The following is a 21,443-nucleotide window of genomic DNA, read 5'->3' as shown; positions in this document are numbered from 1 at the left end:
TTTAAACCATTCCACTGCATGTTGGGGAGCTCAGGTCAACCCCCACCTCCTGCTAAGAATCAGTAGAAGAAGCTAAGACTGGGACATGAACAAACTGCACACTTCAATCAGGCGTTGGATCAGGTGCAACCTCAATATATGTGCTGTGTTTTTTTCCTTTCTTTTTTTTCCCTCCAGTCTGGTAACTCATTCACAAACAGAAAAGTAGCTTGATTGCAGAGAATTCCTGCTTACCGGTGACAGGATTTCCATCTCAGTGTGACAGGGAGGGGAGCTTGCAGTCATCTGGTCGCTGGGGAAAAGATGCCAGCCATTCTAGTGGCCTCAAATATGAAGTCGGGACTCCCCAAACCCAAACCTGTGCACAGTGCCCTACCTATCCCCCAGACCCCCAGCAGGACGTCACCTCTAGCTCTACCTCCGGCACCTCTCAAGACGCACATTCCCTCATTGGGCCAGCAGGTGGGCTCAAGACCCCCAAGAAACAACGCAGCAGAGTCAGAGGTTGGCAGAAACACTCAGGTCAGGATGTAAAACAGTCATCTCCAAACCCAGATCCTAAGTGTTATTCTGCTAATACTGCTTTATAATGAATTTTATAGCAATGACATGGAGATGAGCTGCAAGAAGAATGCATGGTTGATTATTTGTGTAGAATATTTTTTTATTATTAATTCTTATTAGTACTCACTGATTTAAAACTCTAAAAGAAAAAAAAAATCCCAAGTAATTATAGTTTATAAGCAGTTTGAGGGCCTTTTTTACCCATGGAGGACAATAAAGTATTTATAAAAGAAATATAATAGAAAGATATTCTGTTCTTCACTTGTCAGCTGTAAATCGACAAACTCGGTATCATCACTTTATTTGGCTCAGTGTAGCATAACAGAAACACAGAGCCAGATTCAGTGAGTTCCTGGAAGGACATGGAGCAGGCTGTGTCTCTGCTGTCCAGGATGGCAGTGTAGCAGGATATCAGGGTGGCTGTTTTGCTGTGTTTGTGAAATATTGGCTGCGCTTAGCAACCCCACGCAACGCAAAGGGCTGCAACGGCAAGAGGGATCGCTCCAGCACCATGTAAGGCAGTGAGGGGAAGAAGGTGTCTGTGTGGGTTTGTGTGTATTGGTGAGGCAGCAAGTCCATGCTTGCCAGTCTGTCTGTACAGTGTGGGCTCAGTAAGCTTTAGCAGTTATTTGGGAAATCTGAATCCAGCATGAGGAACTGATACAGGACACCACTTCTCTCGCACATGGCACGAGTTTGCTGCTGGTGTCGTTTGTGTAGTGGCTAATCATGTTTTCTGACTGACCTATTTTCTGTGACTTTTTTGCTCTCTCCTGTCTGCCCTCCTTTCTCTTCCTCTCTTTATCCCCGTGGTGCTGATGATGCAGCCATCTTCACTCTCAGCTGGGTTAACCCTTGACCTCCATGACCAGGAGCAATGTTATTGCACTCATATCCTAAAATCTTTCAAATCCATGTGTATGTAGGTGACAGAGAGATGGGGGATTTCTATCTAAAGCCATGTTTGGTAGAATACCCTTATTAGTCCAGCAAAGTAGTGTTTGTTCATATATTAGCTTTATTGCCCTTATTTCAGCCTTGTGTCTGCTGGGCTTCACCCAGGGAAATGACTGAACAGATCGGAGGGCTCCGAGGCAGAATTCCTGATGAGGTTTTTGATGAGTCTTCCACATGCAGGTCAAAGCCTCAGTGGAGTACCTGCACAGACTCCAATGGTCCTTAGCATGAACTCAATCTCCTCTGATGGCAGGGTGAGATGAGACGAGGCTGTCTGGAGACGTGATGGCTGCCTCACCAGACACAACAGTGAGAACTTGTCTTTTGCCTAATAGTCACAAAGGATTCCAGTCATCCTAACATTCACTCCACTGTCATTTGGTGACATTCATTTTTCTTCCTCTGGTTATGTATAAATTAAAAGATGCTATGTCCAGAGCTTTGCAGCAGCTTTCATAGCAATTAATGCTTGTGAGGTGGGGTAAGAGCTTTTTCTCTGGAGGGTCCATTTTTTTCACCAGATTTCATCAATACAAATGGGTGAAAAATCATCTTTAGAGAGTCAGGAGCAGATTTCAGTGCCCACAGAAGATGTCAATAGACTAGTCATAAGGGTGGGTTGAAGTTTGAGTCATTTCTCAACCATGAATACTTGCCCTTTTGCTTGTACTGTCTCTGTCATCTCTATGACTGCTGCTGCTTCTTTTTATTTGAGCATGAAGATCTCCTGAAATTCAAATCTAATTTCAAGGAAAAAAGCCCCTCCCATAACAGATCACATCATTGCTGACACCCCCCCCCCTCCCCCATCCTTTTTATAAATGGTTGGAAATATAGGAAAAAGCATAAGCAGAACCAGATGTGTTTGAATGGCAAACACCAAACACAGCATGCCCTGAACATAATGGGTACTAGCAGAGTATGCCAGTAGTTATCTGACGGATTAGTAAAGTGATACCAGAGTGTGTCCGTGGCTGTGCTCCTCCCATGCATCCAGCTTGGATGGCCCAGTTGGCACTAAACACACAAACATGTTGTGTACACCTGCAACAAAGAGTTAATCCATAGTGCAGCAGGAGGCAGAGGGAGACAGGCAGGCTGTATTTACACGCAGAGAAGAGGATAGTCCTGGATAGTACTAAGGATAGTGCTTAGTCTGTGTGTGTGCTGTGTGTGAGTGGAGTCTGGCACAATCTGCTGAATCTGATGTGAAGGTGATAGTCTGGAAATGTGTGAATGGTATTTGAAGCTGTTTTCTGTGTGTGTGTGTGTGTGTGTGTGTGTGTGTGTGTGTGTGTGTGTGTACTGTCTTTCCCTCTAATGTGTGACATCATAAGAAATGACTGCTGTTCAGCTGTTGTGACCTTTAACTTTTTCCCATACTGTTATTCCTGAGCGCCTTGCCTTGAACAGATACTCTACTGCCCTCTGGTGTTTGAGTTTTCTCCTGCGCCTTCTTCCATCCGCAGACACCATGAATCGTGTGGGTGTGAATGTAGGTTATTCCTGTCATTGAAGGCATCTGTCATTGCTTCTCTTTTCATTATAAATGCCTCAGTTTTGACCCTGAGCACCTTCGCTCTCTACCTTCTTTGCCCCCCACCCCCATTCCCTCTTTTCCCTCTTTGTAATCTAATTGTTCATTATTGCCAGCTCATTAATTCTCAGCTACAGCTTTCAAAGGGTAAAGGTTCAAACCAAGAATTTTTGAAAGTCACACTGGCGGCAGGAGATCCTGAAAAATACATTTTGGTACAATGTGCAGCATTCGTATTCCTTTTATAAGGCATTAAAAACACATACTCACAAACACACATAGTCACACGCTCACTCACACAGAGAGATTTGTCTGTGTGCCAGTGTGATAAGGAGCTACTATCTTAATAAGCATCTCTCCAGATGCAGGCATAAGGCAGACTGTCTGTAAAGACTGGCTTTATTAGACTCATTACAAAAGCTCATTTCAGCCTGTGAGCTGAATCCCAATCACTTCAAAACACAGTGTGGAAACAAACAACGAACTACAATTAAGACAGGCCCTCATTTTATGGGGCTGGTAATAAAGAGCTTCGTTTAGATATTAAATCATCATGGTAACAGATACATTACTAACACAAGGCTCTGTTAATGTAATTCCTTCCATTCATAAAAATCTATAAATCCCAGAGATTATCATTTTCTCCAGTTTCAAAATTAAAATTGAGTCTGAGTCCATTGCATGACTGACAAACATATGTATCAAGTAACATGTGTGAAGCAATTTAATTACGTATACAAAGCTAATTAAATGACCTTTAAACGGGAGGTACTGACTGATGGTGATGAAAGTGTAGAGATTATATATGCAAGCACACACACACACACACACACACACACACACACATACACATATGTATATCATTTGACTAACAGTTGTTTGTTTTCCAGATATAAAGAGTTATGCTGTTCAGTTATGCTGTGTAAATGTTAGTTTGGAAGATTTTCAAGCTCTTTGATTCTAAAGAAGCAAAAATACTACACAGAGCTTTAAGCATGAAACAGGACAAGTGAAAGCAATCGAACAAATGCAGAAAATATTTAATAAAAACATTATTGGCCTGTAAATGTCAGCATCAACCTTTAAAGCCCATTTCACTTGACCCCTCTCATACGCTGGGTCTCTCATCAGCATCCTGTGAAAGGCAGTAATGACTTTTTTATGGTGCTTACATCCAACCTAAGCCTTTTTAACACACAGCCCAGCAGGTGAGAGTGAAAGGCAGAAAACTGTCATCCTGCATTGGATTGCTAATGTCTTCCTGCCTGCCTGGAGCAGGTCAGATTGGGTGGGGGTGCTGGGTGACTATATTGCTTCTTTTTTATTACCATGACAAAAGGCCACACATACACATATGTCTCTACAGAAGGCACTGCAAGTGGAAGTTAAATTTTATGGATGTTTGAGTGACTCTTTGTTGTAGATTTCATTGTTCAAAAGGAATAACAGAGAATTCAACACACTGCAGGATTCAGACAATGAGTCCAGGAGAAAGGGCCATGTCTTGTTAGGTGTTGTGAGTGATCCTCATGAATTCAGGTTATACACTTTATCATTTTGTGGTTTCAGATGTCACTGTTGTCAGTCTGGAAACCGAGGTGGATTTCTTTAATTCCTGGCAGCTGACACGTTTGAGATAAGAGGTTTTCAACCAGTAGCCAATCACACATTTCATTATCACTGTGAGGGAGGAGGAAGCCAGTGCAAGCGCTGCATCGCCACCTGTGTGTGTCCTGTGTCAGACAACACAGAGGCGGTCATCCTGCAGATTTATCAGGTTGGGCTGAAACAACCCAGTAGCTGTGATACCAGCAGATGCTTTAGGCACAGACTGAAAACGGTCAGATATACTGAGACTGGGATGTGTGGCTTTTATCTGAAATGAGGAGGCAGCTTGTCCTCCAATAGGTCCCTGAGCACCTTGTCAGTGTGAAATGGTGCAGAGATAAAGAACCGAGCAGTGTATGTGTTTAGGTTAAGTGCTGATTTCATTTATAATTTCATGAATATTAAATATTGTTGTCTTAATCAGAGTTTGTTTTATCTAAAAATGTTGCATGTGGGAGCTTTTCAGGCCTGGTTTACTTGTTAGAATAAATGTGCTCATGTATGGAACTAAATAATCAAAAAGTTGCATTTGACGTAGAGTGTGGGAAAATGACAGTCAAGACAGCAAGAAGCTGTAAAATCATCGAGCAGTTTTTGTTATCGATAAATGACCATGATGGTTTTGTGTTTTCTTTGCAGTATTTTTTCTCAAGCATATATGTGATCATGTGACAGTTGGCTACAGTTGTAATGACTTCATCTCTGCCTAATGCATCTCGATCAGATTCCACTTCCTGTGTGGTCGACCCCTGTCCTTCCTGTGTGAGGTCATGGCTGAGGACATAACCATATTAATTAAGACTGGGCATCTGCTTCTCCTGAGTCAACATCCTTCCATTGATCTCCCTCCAAGGTGCCCTCCTCACTTTGGTTTCTCTCCTTCTCTGCTTTCCTTGCGTTAGTTGTCACAAGGACCCCATTTGTGCAGACAAGCGGGTTATGGTGGGTGGCGCTGCGTGAGGAATCTGCACGGCAGAGTGCTCAGACTAACACAATCAGCTTCATGTCAGTCTGGAAGCAGCAGGCGACGTAGAAAACGAAGGTAGAGGTCAGCAGGGCTGAGCTCACCCTCCCCAGAGGATCGCACCAAGGGTCTTGCTGGACCGACACTCTGTTGGATAACTTTATGACATCCATAGAGCCAGCAGGGAGCCAATGACATATGATGGTCATGAAAGTTTGATGCGACGTGTTCGATTTAAACAGATGAACCGTACAAAGAAAAATTACATGTTCAAAGCTAGGAAAAATTGGAACTTTGATATAATATGAAGAGACGGCACAGAAATCCTGTTGAGTAGATTACATATACATATATATGTGGCCAAAAGTTACATATACTCATCATGGGCATGAAGATCATGGTATTTTGTGCTGGGTTTTTTTTTCCAGGCCAGGCATCTTCAATGATGTTTAAAAAAAAAACAAAAAACAAGAATTAGGCACAGAAGTTTGAATTTATTTTGAATTTTCTCTAATCCCCAGAGGGTCAAAGTGTTTTTGGTAATTGATTAGGTGTGTAAGCATGATTGTGAGGTGATTGTTTCAAATGAAATGTAAAAAATGGTAGTGTACATTAAATCTCCACAAGCTCTTTTTAATCCATGCTCCTCCCGCTCTACACTGTCGGTTAAGATAAGCTTAAAATGAATGAACGAAGAAGGTTGCTAATAGGTTGCTTCTTTTTGCATTTAGAGCCTTATGTTTGTGTTTAAGGCTGTTTTCCCCTTCAGCTCTGACTCTTCTTTCACAATCTTCACTTCTGAGATCTGGTGTTATAGTAACGTTTGGTGCTGTTAAATGATCAAGCAAGTAGCAAACGGGAAGTTTAATGTTCTATCTAACGCACTTATTTGGAAGAGATAGTTACATTTTTGGCCAAATATTTAGATATGTATTGTATATACTGTATTTCCTAAATGTTAAGCGTATCACCATCTGTCTGTATGGTTCTCAGCTGTGCTCTGGGTTTGATGTGATTGTTGAGTGTAAATAGACATAAAACAACTATGAAATATTGCCTGGCTTTCTGTAGACACTGCCTGCTTGAGAAAAGACGATAGCATGGATTTCTCCATCCAGCTTCAGGGAGTTTCTCATGCCGTTTTATTGCTCTGATTACAACCTGGCTAGAATCACAATGAAAGTATGTATGCGTTGTACTGTGTTTGTGTGTGTTGTACTGCATGTCTGGGCTTACTCAGTTGGACTGGTTTAGGCTTGCTGATAAATGCTGAATCCAGGAGCTGGGCTGTAAATCTGTCATTCAAGAAGCCTCTCCCAGATCCTTAACACATTAAGTACCGTAACTTTGAAGACACCAGCTTCACCTGCTCCGAAGCATGCATGAATAAACCAATCTATTTTACTTAAACAGTTAACCTCCCTTCAGGGATTACATATTATTTAAGAATATCAAATGACTTGTGAACAGTTTGTGCTTTTTTTGCTGGATTAGATAACCTTTTCCAGTCTGTGACTGGACTGGGCTATCTGGTGTGTTTAGATGCTGTTTCATCAATAAGACATCACTAAGGTGGCCTCAGCTGGTAGCTGTGGTAGATGGGCCCAGATGGCATCCTTGGATCCAAACTGTTCTAATCAGGTTTGTAATGGGACACCAGACAACTGTAATAACATTTTCTTTGCTTTATACGAACAGAACAAACTGAAGGTGAGTTTAACATTATGTTGAGTGCAGCACTGTGCCCAGTTAATATGTTATAAATGTAATTTTCTTATGCTTGCGTCATACCCTTAAATTCAACAATTGAAAGTAGTAAATGTGTAAGATACTGTAGTTAATACTCATTTAAAGCTTAGCAGGTATTACATCTGTCTGCCTGTATGGTGTCTTACTGTGGGGAGACATGGTAAATGGACTGGTTCTTATATAGATTTTCTACTCAAGCACTCAGACCACTTCACACAACATGTCTCATTCATCCATTCCTATAAACACTTTTTTCTAGTGTTTTCTATTTATCATTCACGCTGTGATGAAATCATCAGAATGTGAATCATCATAGAGCAACATGTTCAGTGTCTTTCCCAAGGATAGTTTGACATGCAAGCCGGAGCAGCCAAGGTTCGAACCTTCTGATTAATAGATGACCTGCTCCACTTCCTGAGCTACAGCCACCCCAGCACACATTCATGCCATTTTCTGCCATCAAAGAGTTAATCTGTCCACATGACAGTGCTTTAAAAGCTGAATTTAGGTTAAAAAAATGTTTTTTTGAAAAAGACATTTTACTTCCTCAAGATACCTTTGCTTCTGATTATATTAAGGGCTTTGTTTTTGTAGCATAGGCAAGTGTCTCACTGACTTCACTTCTGAGATTTAATCTCCTTAACATTCCCAGGTGTCAAGTTGTCCACCACTCTTAGGTTGTAGTGTCCTATCTTACTCACTTATTTGCAGAAAAAGAAGTAGAAAAAATGAATGATGCGTGATTACCTAATTTTTGTACCTGCAATAACCTTTAGGTATTTAGTTTGTTTAGACACAAGACAATGTCAAAGCTATAGAGAGAGAAAGGATATAATCTGCCGTTATTTCCACAGCTGCCTCTCCAGTAAGTCCGTATGTCCCTCAATCCCTCCCACCCCCAAATCACCTCCATCCAGAACAGCACAGCCAGGCAGCAGGTCCATCCCACCCCTTCACCCCCATTATTATTGCAGTCTTCCTCCCCAGGCTTTGAGAACACAGAGGTTTGGGTCCCCCAAAACAAAGACCCTTCCATGATGGGGTTATCCCCATTGTCCCCGACACACTAAGGTTTATCTGGGACTGTGAAAGGACCATACTCAGCCCATTCACTGTGACTTCACTTAATGAGCTTGTTGAAGACTTGGACTAAAACAGTTAAACAGAAGCACTAAATGCTGACACATTCTCCGCTTGTAGAGCCAGAATATCATTAAATCAATGCCAGTTACGTGTAGTAGGAGACTGATGTTTCAGTGGTGTGGGAGGCTGTGTTGATTGGCTTTTCTTTTGTGGTGGTTATCACTTGAACTATAGCATAGAAAAGGCAGGATGCCTGCAGTGTTTTTGCCTGTTTAAAGAATAGGAACCATCTGATAATCAGCTAAAAAGCTACAAATACAACATGAACATTTTTAACATGTTGGTGCAGCTACTTGCTAAAGTAGCTGCTTACTGTCAGTGTGTGTCCATATCCCCTAAATTCAGTTCCTTTTCTTTCATGAACAACATAAAAACAATCAGCAACTTTCTAACAATTTGTTAGAGAAGCAACAATTCCAATTTTTTTTTTCGATTTTCAGTTTTCTTTCTAAAATTGACAGCTTTTTCTGATACAAAATGTTATTTTCATAATAAAAGAAAGTATTAAAGTTGATAATTTCCCCCAAACTGCAGTCTATTACAGGTTCTTCTGTCACTGAAATACTGAAAACAAAGTGCTCTGCTACTATTATTTTCATTGATAAATAATCAAATGAAAATGAGCCGTTGTACACCCACCTTTACCTGACATATTTGAACTTACCAAAGAAAATCTGCTACAAGTTATTAACGTAATTTTCGGTAGCTTCAGAAGACAGGACATAGACTCTGTTAAATTTTTCATTCACCTCTATAATTTTCCTCCTAAGTGCTTTGACCCTAGGTTGACTCTGGATTCAAGATAGCTTTAGCGTTAGCCATTTTGCCTTTGTTAGCTAACCCATTAAGCTGGACGAGGGGCTATAGATAGCTATCCTTATAGAAATACATGTATCTCGAGCCTTTTACTTCTATAGTAATGGCATCATTGTGCTGCAGGCTGACTTTTGGTTTGTGAAGTCACAGTTTTAATGGCTGTTAGTATACATATTTCTGCCTTCAAATGGTAAATTAGCATGCTCCATCCATCCATTTGCTTCCGCTTGTCCTTTTCAGGGTCGCGGGGGGTGCTGGAGCCTATCCCAGCTGTCATAGGGCGAGAGGTGGGGTACACCCTGGACAGGTCGCCAGTCTGTCGCAGGGCCAACACACAGGGACAGACAACCATTCGCACTCACATTCACTCCTAAACCTATCCCCACAAGCTGCATGTCTTTGGACGGTGGGAGGAAGCCGGAGTACCCGGAGGGAACCCACGCAAACACTGGGAGAACATGCAAACTCCACACAGAAAGACCCTGGCCTGATGTTGGAATTGAACTCAGGACCTTCTTGCTGTGCGGCAACAGTGCTAACCACCGTGCCACTGTGCTGCCTTCATTGCATACTAACGCACTAAAATAAGATCATTAACTTTGTGATTTGAATAACATATTGATATTTAACTCAGTCTTTAGCTACCCTCGGTTTTATTGTCATGATTTTTCAGTTGTTGTTTTTCTTTTTTCTTTATGCAAAACACTTGTGATGGGTGTCACTATCACTAGCAAGGAACAAACACAATTACAGGGTCAAGTCAAAACTTGAATCTCAATCATGTACAGAGTAATTATTTTAACTGAAAGCCACTGACAGTTGATTGTGTTGACTTCAAGTTTACGGCGCTTTTGAGCTCTGAATATGAAAACATAAAATGCACATTTCCTCTCAGTCACCGAGTAGAAAACCTGCCTTGGACGGCTGTAAGCTGCATCTCTGTTCTTTTTTGGCAGTATAAAATGCCAGAGGTGGGACCAAATCATTGTTTTGCAAGTCTCAAGTAAGTCTCAAGTCTTTATCCTCAAGTCTCAAGTCAAGTCTCAAGTAATGTCAGGCAAGTCCGAGTCAAGTCTCAAGTCACTGGTGTAAAAGTCCGAGTCAAGTCACAAGTCTGAAACTTTGAATTTCAAGTCCTTTCGAGTCTTTAAAAAAAAACAAACGAAAAAATAATGTTGCAGTTATATGCTAAATGTAAATATTAGACCATGTAATTTTAAAATCTGTGTTTTTCTCAACACATGACAAAATAGTGAACTTAGAAAATATACACAAATTGTGAAATTGCACCTCTTTAAAATGCAGCTCAATTAAACCTAGCTCCAAGAATAATTTTCACCAACAGTTCTGAGATAAGCTGCATGTTATTCTTGGATGCGGTTGTAGGACCAGCTTTAAAATCGCATGACAAAAATATCATACACATTAAAAAAAACTGTATCACCAACGTAGCCTGGACAACATTTGCTAGTTAGATGAAGTCAGCTATCTCATCCTAGCATATTTATATGCATATTTATAATTACACGGTTCTTGGAGTGAGTGCATAGACTCATGAAGTTTAGTAACTTCAGGTCACTGCAACAAGCCCAGGTACAGTTTACCTACGGATGGGTACAGGACCTTGAAATGCACCGTGTAGAACGAAAGACCATCGTACGTATCATAAGTTTACCAGTCTCACAAATCGTCGTCATAAATACACATTCCTTAACAGTTTATTAATAGGACCTTTGAGCTCAACGGTAATTAATTAGTAGTGGAAATAATTTCGCAATATTGTGTCAGGACAATTCACTATTTATGCACAATAAACAAAGGAGCATAGCGCGACAATTTCTGTTCAGCGCCAGACTTGCTTGTAACCTATATCACCAATTATGTTAAGAAAAATGACGTATTAACTACTAAAAAACACTGACCTTCGTGTAAATGCTTGGAGCAGACTAACCTGTGAGCTGGAGGGTTCTGGGACGTTATATTTGATCTTTGAATGGCTGCAATCCAGGCCACCCGTCGCGTCTTTGTTACTTCGGAAACATGGCTTGAACAATTTCTCTTCAACGACGTAATCCGATAACAACCGATCTCTTTACCCGTCGGCTTCCCGTGGCTGTCATGCGACCGGCTATTGCAGTTAATAATACAACGGCTTCTTGACATTTTTGTGTTTCTTTTTATCGCTGTATAACTGATTTTAATTGAAAGCCTGCGTGCGCTAGTACCGCTTGCCACGAGTTCCCAGAATCCTTTGCGGTTCTACCCGTGAATGACGTCACATTTTCAATCTCTATATAATATGCATGTTAAATTTTATATTTGGGGTAAAATATCAAGTCTTTTCAAGTAAACCGGTTCAAGTCCAATTCAAGTCCCAAGTCATTGGTGTAAAAGTTCAAGTCAAGTCACAAGTCTTAGAACATTTTTTCAAGTCAAGTCTAAAGTCATAAAATTAATGACTCGAGTCTGACTCGAGTCCAAGTCATGTGACTCGAGTCCACACCTCTGTAAAATGCCGTTGAAAAGCAAACCCTTTCTTTCATTACTTTCTACTGTCTTCATGGTTTCAGTGTTATTGTTGTTTCATAAAGCTTAAAGCATTTTGTTCCGCCTGCTGGAAGCGATCAGGCATCCCCCTACTGTGGGAACTTTCTGTAAATCTTGGGCCTTTCCCAAAATTCAAATTCAGCTTGTAATTTGTGGTCGGTGGTTGCGGCGTGTGTGCACAGGGGGTTGGAACGCGCTCAAACGCAGGGCATCCTGTACTGTGGACTCTTACATACACACTCACACATACATAAATGCTTAGGTTATGAACCCACTGTACGCATGCACATAAATAAACACATGCAGCTGCTGCAGTGTGTTGCGGGTGACGGCTGATCAGAGAGCGGACTGTTCCTTCTATGGTTGGGAAAAATAAAACTTGGCTTAAAAAAAAAAAAAAATTTAACAGGCAGCAGAGGAGCTGGTTAAAGAAATAATAAATAGAAAACTTACGGTTAGCATTGAGCTTTACGTGGTTTGGACTTTGGCTCTGCACTTCTCACTATTTATTCTCTCCACTGCTATCAAGGGAGCACCGATCATCCCTTTTTTGTCTTTTGTGCTCACTTTTTTGTCATGTATGGGGTAGACTGTCGGGGGAGGGGTGGTAGAAAGGTTAAGAGGCCTGTCCCTTTCTCTTGCTGTCCCCTCCCCATATGACCAATAGTCCATTGAAGAGGAATAGCACAATGTGTTGCTGTGGGCCAAGCATGAGGGGGAATCCTCTCCTGCTTCTTCTCCACCGCGTTTGGTTTGGCTGCCTCTCAGAGCGGCAGCAGAAGCCGCGGAGCGCCTCTTGCCTTTCACCTCCTGCCTTTATTTTTCCCTCCTCCTATGTCCCAGAGTGGGTGGAGAGAAACTTGAGGGACTGAGCTCCTTCCCCCCCTCCCAGGCATACAGAGACCTGCTGGGGCTCCAGCAAGCAGTAGCTCTTCTGTTCTCCCTGGATCTCCAACGGTGCACCCAGTCGGGATTCAAACTTGCAATTGGATTCTTTTTTAATTTGTGGATTTTTCTGTATTTTGCTACAGCTCTGCTCAGTGCAGGTTGTTCTAGACCTGCTACAAATGGCTTATATTTTGGTTTGGCTGGGCAAGCAACAGTCTTCCTCAGTGTGAGGCAGGTGTCTCTGAGGAAGGAAACTGCACGACGTAACATGAGTGTGATGTTTTGCCGCTGGGAGCAGAACAATTTCACCATGAAACTGGTAGGGTGAACACTTCCAGATCATGACAAAGGTCAACCACCCATATGAAATCAGAAAACCATGCATTTCAGTTCTTGACTGTGCATATAGAAAAGTATGTAGGCTTCTCTCTGTTGTTGACAGCTCTTTCTATTCACGTCCTTCCCTGAAGCTGTAACATCAGAACATTTTTTTCTTCACTTTGTGTTTATGTGTCAGTAAAAGTGCTTGTCTCATCAGTCCAAAACCTTACCGCAGCTACAGTGTTAGCTGTAGTGGATTAGTGGCGGTCGTTTTAATATCAGAAGAAAATGCTGAAGGCATGCATCTTGATTTCCCCTCACCTGATACTAGCTTCACTTTGATGTCTGCATGGAAAGTTAAAACAGGCTTATCTAAGGCTTTAAACTGAGTTGTGTAGCACATTTGTGTGCGTGTGTGTGTGTGTGTGTGTGTGTGTGTATGTGTTCCCCTTTATAGCATTTAAGGGGGGGAAAAAATCAGGTTTGCTTGCGGCTTTGTTGCCTACTGTTTGGTGTCATATAAGTATGATGGCACAGAGATGGTAAAAATTCAACAGCATCTGGGACAGTGAGATAAAACACAGGTCCGGTCAGGTGCAGGTGGGTCCTGTGGTGCAAACAAATGGGGGGGGGGGGGGGGGGGGTCTGTGTAATGACTGATGTATATGATAAAAGTAGGAAGCAGCAGATTTAATAAAAGTCTGTTAGGATAATAGGCATCCTGTTGAGTTTACACGTAACGACGGAAGCGGACAGAACACACTCTTTTTCTTTTCTCTGTCTTTCTCCACATCTTTCTCTTTTTCAGCCTTGTTCCTTATCTGGATCTCCTGTGAGCCCAGAGAGGAAGGGGAGATGGAAGCAGAGGAGGTTATTGCCAAAGCCTTGAGATGAGCTGATAAGAGGGCTAGCTTAATTACACACTGCTAACCTACACACAACTCAAATGAGGAGGGGGATTGTGTGTTTTCCATGTGCCTTTGTGAAATAGAGTGGGGCTGACAAAGGCACGCACAGCCCAACATGTGCACACACTTAGAGAAATTAAAATGACCTTTCTTTTTATTATGAAGTATAGTCGATGTCCATAGTTCTCTCTGTTATAGAACAGGTCTATTGATTATTTGATTGTCAAGATTCTTTTGTCGATGTGTGACCCATGCAGCATAAATCAAAATGCGAGAATGATGTGCTTAATACTGATCCTGAGTCATGCCAGCATATGCAGAGGAGTAAAACCATGTTTTTGTTTTCAGTTACGCAAATAGTTGTGATGTTCTACACCGTCAAGGCTATACCCATGCATGACAAACTCAAGCTCTCAATAGCACACCGCACCCACGGCATGCCGTACCTACCCCTTCTTAAATTATTCTTCTCTGAAAATTCATATAAGTAAACTCAAAGCACATCTGTTTTTTCCTTTTAAAAACTGATGTACTTAGTTGCATTTGATAAAGTCAAGTGGCTGATCCTAAGAAATCACAGGTACATGGCATGCACTGTAACCATAATGCACCCAAACATTTGGTTGAATAGAAGGATGTGAAAGCAGCAGCAATCTTTGGCCAATTTTGAACTGAAAAAGCTGTGGAATTTAACATCAGACTCAAAGGTATAAAGATTGAAGGTTGAATATACATTATACAGGGCTTAAAAAGTAATCGTATGGTGGATAAGTGCTTTTCCAAATGCAGGAGAGTTAAAACAACAGCAGTGGTATTGTAGAGTTCTGGAGCTCACACCTCAGATGCTGCATATATCTGCTGATTTTCAAGGACCACGATGAAGCTGTTTCGCTCTAACATCACTACCAAAATTGCCTTTATAACAGCTGCTGTGCCCTCATGTGCATCAGGCTGCATGTCTCAAAATTGATGTTGATTACATGTTGCGTAGCAGACACTGCTGTGCCGTCTCAGCCGTGCACGACTTTGGGGAATTTTGACGTACTCATGATTCACTTCTCTCTCATATGCTGGAAGAACCTTTCTGTACATTCACAGATCTCGCTGCTGGATGCAAATGCTCTTTTCTTTTTATCGATTACTTGATGATGTTTTTCAGCCCATGGTCTTCAGATCACTTTTGACAAGTACAGGTGCCAGCACATACTCACTCCGTCTCTTGGCCCTGTTTCCTATCTTCTTAACAGCACAGCTCTGGCCAAGTCGTTTGTCTACATGTGCCTAGTATGGCCTCCATGCCTCACAAAGCCACATGTCTTTCATGTGCCAAACAGAGAGTAAGCAAAGGCACGAGGGCTTATTTAAAGCTGGCCTGGTTCAGTTTTCTGTGGGTTAAAGCCACTTGAGAGGACAGTGTGAGTACACTGGCATGGAGTGGATCGCTGCCAAGGGCCTTACAGACCATGAACTAACCATAGTGTATCCTGCTCATGACACCAAAGGAAAAGCTGCAGCCACAGATACACTTTTAATGAAGAGGAGAGAAAAAGAAAGCAGCACAAATGCCTTTGTGCTGTTTTTGTTTGTTTTTGGTTTGGTGGGATTACTGTATGAAGAACATGCACCTCGTACTCCGTCTTTAAAACGTTTATGTTTGGTTTGTCAGGACGGATGATGGGAAAGACACCCAGTAAACTTTTTCCACTGTAGCAAAGGAATGTTTAGACATTTAGAAGGCTTGTGTTTGAATGGCTTGTGTTTGGAAAGGGGAAAACTTACTGCTATTTCCAGGTAATTTCAGGTGTTTTTCATAGTATGGTCACTGCAACCTGTCTGGTATATAAGAATAATTATTTTAAAAAGAAGAAATAAGATAAAGATAAATACATATAAAACTATTTGTATTATTAGTATTATATACCTTTTTCTTGATTTTTTTTCTTGAATTGCTTCCCTGACTTAAGCTTGCATTCGCCTCTAGTTTTGTAGTTATAGTACATCATAAAGTGTTGCTATGGAAAGTCTGTTTGACCACCCACTGGTCAAGCATTGAAAATTTCAGTGTTAGAGCGCAGGGCATGGCACAGCAGCTGGTAGAGCAGACTGTTGTCATTTCTGTCAGACCAGGACACCTTTGTGATGCTTGTTTTCTCAGAAGCCATCTGTTTGTGTCTGCTAGTGCTCACTGAGAGCTGTGCAGAGAATTCCCTTTGCCCAGTGCTGTGTTTCTGTTTTTTTTTAAGACGAGCAAGTTTCCTGCATTCACAGTGAATGTTGTTGAGACTGTGTCAGAAGTGACAGAAAAATATACCACTGTTGGGTAAGTAGGATGCCCCTATGTACCACTCCCACCCCTCACTTCTTGATTGCTGTGTAAGTGACTCAGTCCATCCATCATCTCCCACCAGCCATCTGCTAGCCAGCCCAGAATGGGTCAGAGGGGATGTGTTGCCAAATGTCACCCTCAGCCTGCAGCAGCACGGAGGGATGCTGAGTCCTCATCGATATGGCTCAGCATGTCTAGGCAGCAGGAGGGGTCACCCACAAAAATACGTTTTCTAAGTAGTTTTTCAGGGTGTTAAAGAGGTCATCCTTTACTTTGGAAAAAGTGGGAAAGAGAAATCTTAAATGCATGTATTCATCCATGTTATATCACTAGAGCATAATTCAGCTGCCACAGGCCAAGAGGTGGGGTACACCCTGGACAGGTCGTCTGTCTTTTGCAGGTCTAACACAGAGAGACAGACGACCATTCTCACTCACATTCACACCTATGGGCAATTTAGAATACTAAGTTAACCTAACCCCAGATGTATTTGGAAGAAGAATTAGCCAGATGGATGTGGATTCAAGTCCGCGACCTTCTTGCTGTGAGGCAATAGTGCTAACCACCGCGCCACCGTGCTGTCCCACAAAAAGTCTTTAATGTTAGAGAAAACTGGAGGGTGTATTTGTCTTTATTTATTTTAATACGATTTAGAAGTCATCAGATTAAAAGCCCGTAGAAGGCAGCACATTGCAGTGCAGATATGTGTTTTCTTAAGCAAAGCATGGAGAGTTTCTTTAGTGAAGCTGCTCTGAGACCCACACTTGAAGTTTGTATTTGTTTTAGTGACATTGTAAGGTGTGAGGTCCCTTTGTGAATGTGAAGCAGCACACTGCTGATGACATAAGATGATGGCTGGATTTGGGAAGTAGCACAGCCCACCCCTGACACCTGAGACCAATCGTATTTTTGTGTTTGTATTTGAGTGTGTGCGTGCGTGCGTGTGTGTGCGCGCCTGCTGTAAAGTACAGCACCAGGTGTGCATGAAGGTCACTAAAGTGTCCTGTCATTAAGTGTGAGGAGCAAAGACATCCATCATATTTATATAATCTGTCTTCGACACAGGGAGCAACGGTGTGCTGTGAAGCACCACGAACAGTAGGAAACTTCAGAATCTGATTTCTTTCTCATTGCCTGAATCAGCAACAGTTATGTTCCCCTAGTACAACAGAAGACACGGCTTAATTGAAGAACTGTTACATGCAGGTTGGGCCACCGATAATGTAGGTAACTTATGTAGGGAAAGCCTGACAGTTAACAGTCTTTCACGCTGGAGTTTTGGGTTTTTGTCTTGTTTGTCTTTTCCAAACACAGCAATCCTCCCTAACACAGTTCTCAAGTATTAAACATAAAAGGTTCCGTTTCTAAGTTAGTTTTCTTTTGACAGTCTCTCCACTCGTAGCAGAAGAAGGAACTGAGTCAAGGTGTCTGACTCAGTGAATGACAGACAGTGAGGGAGGGAGGGAGAGAGGGAGAGGGAGAGGAAGATTAAAAGAGTGTCAGACTGTCTGAGACGTCACTATGAAGCTGACTAAAACACGGTGAGATAAGAGAGAAGTACATTTATGGAGGAATAAAGCATGCCCCTTTCCTACAAGCAAGCCAGACAGACGTTGTCACAGAGATGTGTATGTGAGGGGGGGCACACAGCATGACCACTTATCTGTTCCAGTGCGCACGAAGTGCTCTTATCTTTTGGTCTTTTTGAAGCTAAAGGATTTTCAAAATCTGAAGTTATCTTCACCCAGATATTCGTGTTTATCGACCTGTGGCCCCACATGGCGGGGTACAGCGGGCTCAGGGTGCCAGCCAGAAGCTACAGCCGCTTCTCCTGTGAAGCCTACAAAGTGGTAAGAAACCAGGGAGTACTTGTGTCAGGGGTGTTATGAAAGCTTTTTTTAAATACTTATCTACCTTTTGGTGAAGATAAAACAACATAAGAAATGATAGAGAGTATGCATTTACTTCAGGATTTAAGAAGGCAGACTGGGGAGAGAGTGCAAGAGGAAAGGTCAGCTTGAAATAGACATGTCAGGGGTAGAAACTGATCTCCAGGAACAGCATGGAATTATAATAGATTCCTCCTTACCGAAATGGGTATGCTACGAGTTTAATAAATGAATGGAGTCTCAGTGCTGGGATTTAGTTTTGCCTTATAAACCCCTAAATAGTCGCAGGAAGAGGCCTTCAACTTAGGTTGGTCTGTGTTTGACGAGGTAGATTTCTTTTGAAAAGGTAGAAGAAAGCATTGTTATCAGAGCATGTCTTTTGTAGACTCAGCACTCAGGGCCATTACCTGAATTATAACAAGAGCTGTTTAAGTCCTGGCTCCCTATGAAAGCTTTTTGTGAGAGATAGCACTTTATGGCAGCTTTGGTCCTGCTGCGTTCTCCTTAAAGTTCTTGCTCATGTTGGTAGATTAGTTCATAATGGCGTGTTAAGCACAGCGCTTTTTAGGTTGCTTACTGAACCCTGAAAGTAATAAGGGTAATAGTCCTGAAGTTATCAACATAATTGTTGCTGCGCCATCGACGTATGTGAGAACTGTGCTTCGAAGGACAGACCTCAGGTGTTGTGGTTTAATGCCGTGTGAAAATGTGAGAAATATTGCGGCTGGTTTGTGATTTTTACACTTGAACTTCAGTGGAAAGACTAAATGGTCCTCGACAAGTGGAGAAAATTAACACACCTCTCGGTTATGAAACAATTCGAAAACCTTTGCGGTTGGAAAAAAAAGGAAACGCATCATTATCACCAAACTAAAAATATACAAATCCAAAATGCCAAGAAAACATTTTGAGCATATTGCTGAATACATGTGGTAAAATTAGACGCTTCTGTTTTTGGAATGCGCAAATTAAACAAAAAGTACTGACAGTTTTTTAGTGTGTGTGTAGGGGAAGCCTGATAGCTGTGTGGTTATTTTAGTATGTTTACTGTAATTCCATTAACTCTAATATAACAATAATTTGGTATAGAATTTTATTGATGATTGTCCATTGCTAGCTAAAATTTCCCACTGTCCTTAAACATGCAAACACTAGAAACAAAGTTACGCTGCAATAGGCCCAGGCTACTGACAGCTTCCCATGATGCACTGAGTGTTTCTTATTCTTCTCTCTGCATTTATACATTTATCCATCACTTGCAGATGTCTGCCCCTTCCTGAGGCTGGTTCTGATGGAGAGTTTCTTGTTAAAAGGGAGTTTTTCCTTTCCACTCTTGCCAAGTGCTTGCTCAGATCAGAGGTGTTGTCTGATTGTTATGTTTTCTCTGTATTATTGTAGGGTCTTCACATTACAGTATGTGTGGTAAAGTGTGCTGAGGCGGCTGCTGTTGTAATTTGGTGCTATATAAATAATACTGAATTCAATTCAATTGAATATGATCAAAAAAACGGTTGATAACCAAGTTTTAGGTACTTAAAAAAGTCACTTGCAGCAGAGTGAGGACAAGCATCAGATTAGATAGAGTGCAGTGTTTACTTTAGTGAACAAGTTATCATTTCTCAAGTGAGTGAGTGCAAACAACAGAGATAAAAGAGCAAAAGAAATAAAAAGTGTTTGCTCCAGCTGCGTGAGAGTTTGAAATAAGCAAACATGCCCGCAGGAAGTACACAAACACATCAGTCTGTCTCATCCTTCTGTCCTCAGCCGAGTGACATTTGCCAAACTTATGCATCTGAACTATTCAGTTTTCAGAAAGTGCCCTTCAAATTGAGGGCACACTTCCCAGTGTGAGGCTCTGGCTGCCCTCAACTTGTATTTGACAGGGCCAACCGAGCACTGCAGGGATGGCCTGTGTGCGTCATGCCCTTCTGTAGGCATCCCACACCAGCTTGGTGACTCAGCAAGCTGAGGCAGCAGGGATGCTGGATGTGAAGCAGATCTGTGCGTTTCTGTCAGACAAAAAAAAAGGAAAGATGCAGCAGTCTGAATGACTCATCAATGTTTGTTAGAGGCTTTGAAGAACTGATGCTTTTCCAATTTTAAGCCTTAAAGGGAACATTATTATTATGTGAGCACGATGATGCAGTTAGGTCCAGGCTTTCATGGCTCACTGTTGAAAGAATCTTTTGACTAAATGGCAAGCGATGAAGAGAAAATCTACTGTAGACTCCATACAATCGCACACTGATACCAGACTGACTGTATAATGGCAGCATTTATGTCAGGTTTCAGTGTTGGTGTGCTTGAAATGCTTTCAGTGTTGCAGCAGAAAACAAATAACTGAAGTGAGATAACTTAATCTTATTGAGTCTAATTAAAACAAATATTGACAAAGTTTAACCAACTTGAAAAAGGTGATAAATAACAGTTTGTTATTCCAATACTCAGAATGTCACAAAATGTTAGAAATTGCAATAATATCTAGAATGAAGTATCATGATAATATCGTAACATGGGGCGTCTGGTGATTACCACTTCTACATGATGGATGGACACAGTGTCTAAGTGATTCTGATGGTTAACACTCCAACTCCAATCTCAATGTCTTTCTGTAGTTTCAAATCCAGGGTCCTTAAGCCCAGGGCAAAAACAGTAGATATCTGTAACTCTCCAAATACCATCAGACTGCGCTGCTAATTGTTACTGTTATATCAAAGAAAGATGCAAACTACCGGTAGGCCCAGATTTGGTTTATGGAGGTGACATATTCCCAAAGCAAAATGTCAGTAGAATTGATAGGCCACATTTTACAGTTTCTGTAAGTCCGTGACATTGTGAATGAGTCAGTGTCATGTTGCTTTCTCTGATGATGGGAACGTCCCTTACCACAGCTCCAACTTACAACTCCTAAAACGACCCCCATTACCCCCTGATGGCAATGGGGGTAATGGGGGATTTTCCATTTTCCATCTTAGAAGATGCATCTGCATGATCCCCGGCTGCCACAGTGTTGTTGACATATGGCTGTGACGGTACTGGTGAGGAAGATAAGAGAAGTATGTTCTCCCAAGGGAAGTAAAGTTATTAACAAGATCGTTTTCATGATATTAGCAGATACATGTACCAGAGATACAGAACATGTAAGTCATTATGTTGGAGTAAATGCTTTCATATTTATGGAACAGTGTCATTTGTATTTTATTTCATGATAAGTCCCTGTTTCAAG

At 41.7% G+C, this 21,443-nt stretch overlaps 1 protein-coding gene across 3 annotated transcripts in view; it reads left to right on the top strand.

Annotated features, from left to right (window-relative positions):
- Window positions 1-288: 288 nt before the first annotated feature.
- nav2a (neuron navigator 2a) overlaps window positions 289-21,443 on the top strand; it is a 101,556-nt gene continuing 80,401 nt past the window's right edge. Inside the window, exon 1 of one of the 3 annotated variants that reach the window (XM_085460698.1) lies at window positions 289-522. In XM_085460698.1, the coding sequence (XP_085316824.1) occupies window positions 304-522 (219 nt within the window). In that variant the 5' untranslated portion in view covers window positions 289-303. Of the gene's footprint in view, window positions 523-12,839; window positions 13,093-17,859; window positions 18,179-21,443 lie in introns of those variants that run through there. The other 2 variants (XM_085460696.1, XM_085460691.1) reach the window with 2 other exon arrangements.

The sequence above is a fragment of the Copadichromis virginalis genome, linkage group LG1 (genome assembly GCF_057382275.1).
Source record: "Copadichromis virginalis isolate Kocher_CV1m ecotype Utaka linkage group LG1, C_Virginalis_male_GT1.1, whole genome shotgun sequence".
Lineage (NCBI taxonomy): Eukaryota > Metazoa > Chordata > Actinopteri > Cichliformes > Cichlidae > Copadichromis > Copadichromis virginalis.
The sequence above is the reverse complement of the archived record's forward strand: the minus strand, read 5'-3'. Positions and strand labels throughout refer to the sequence as shown.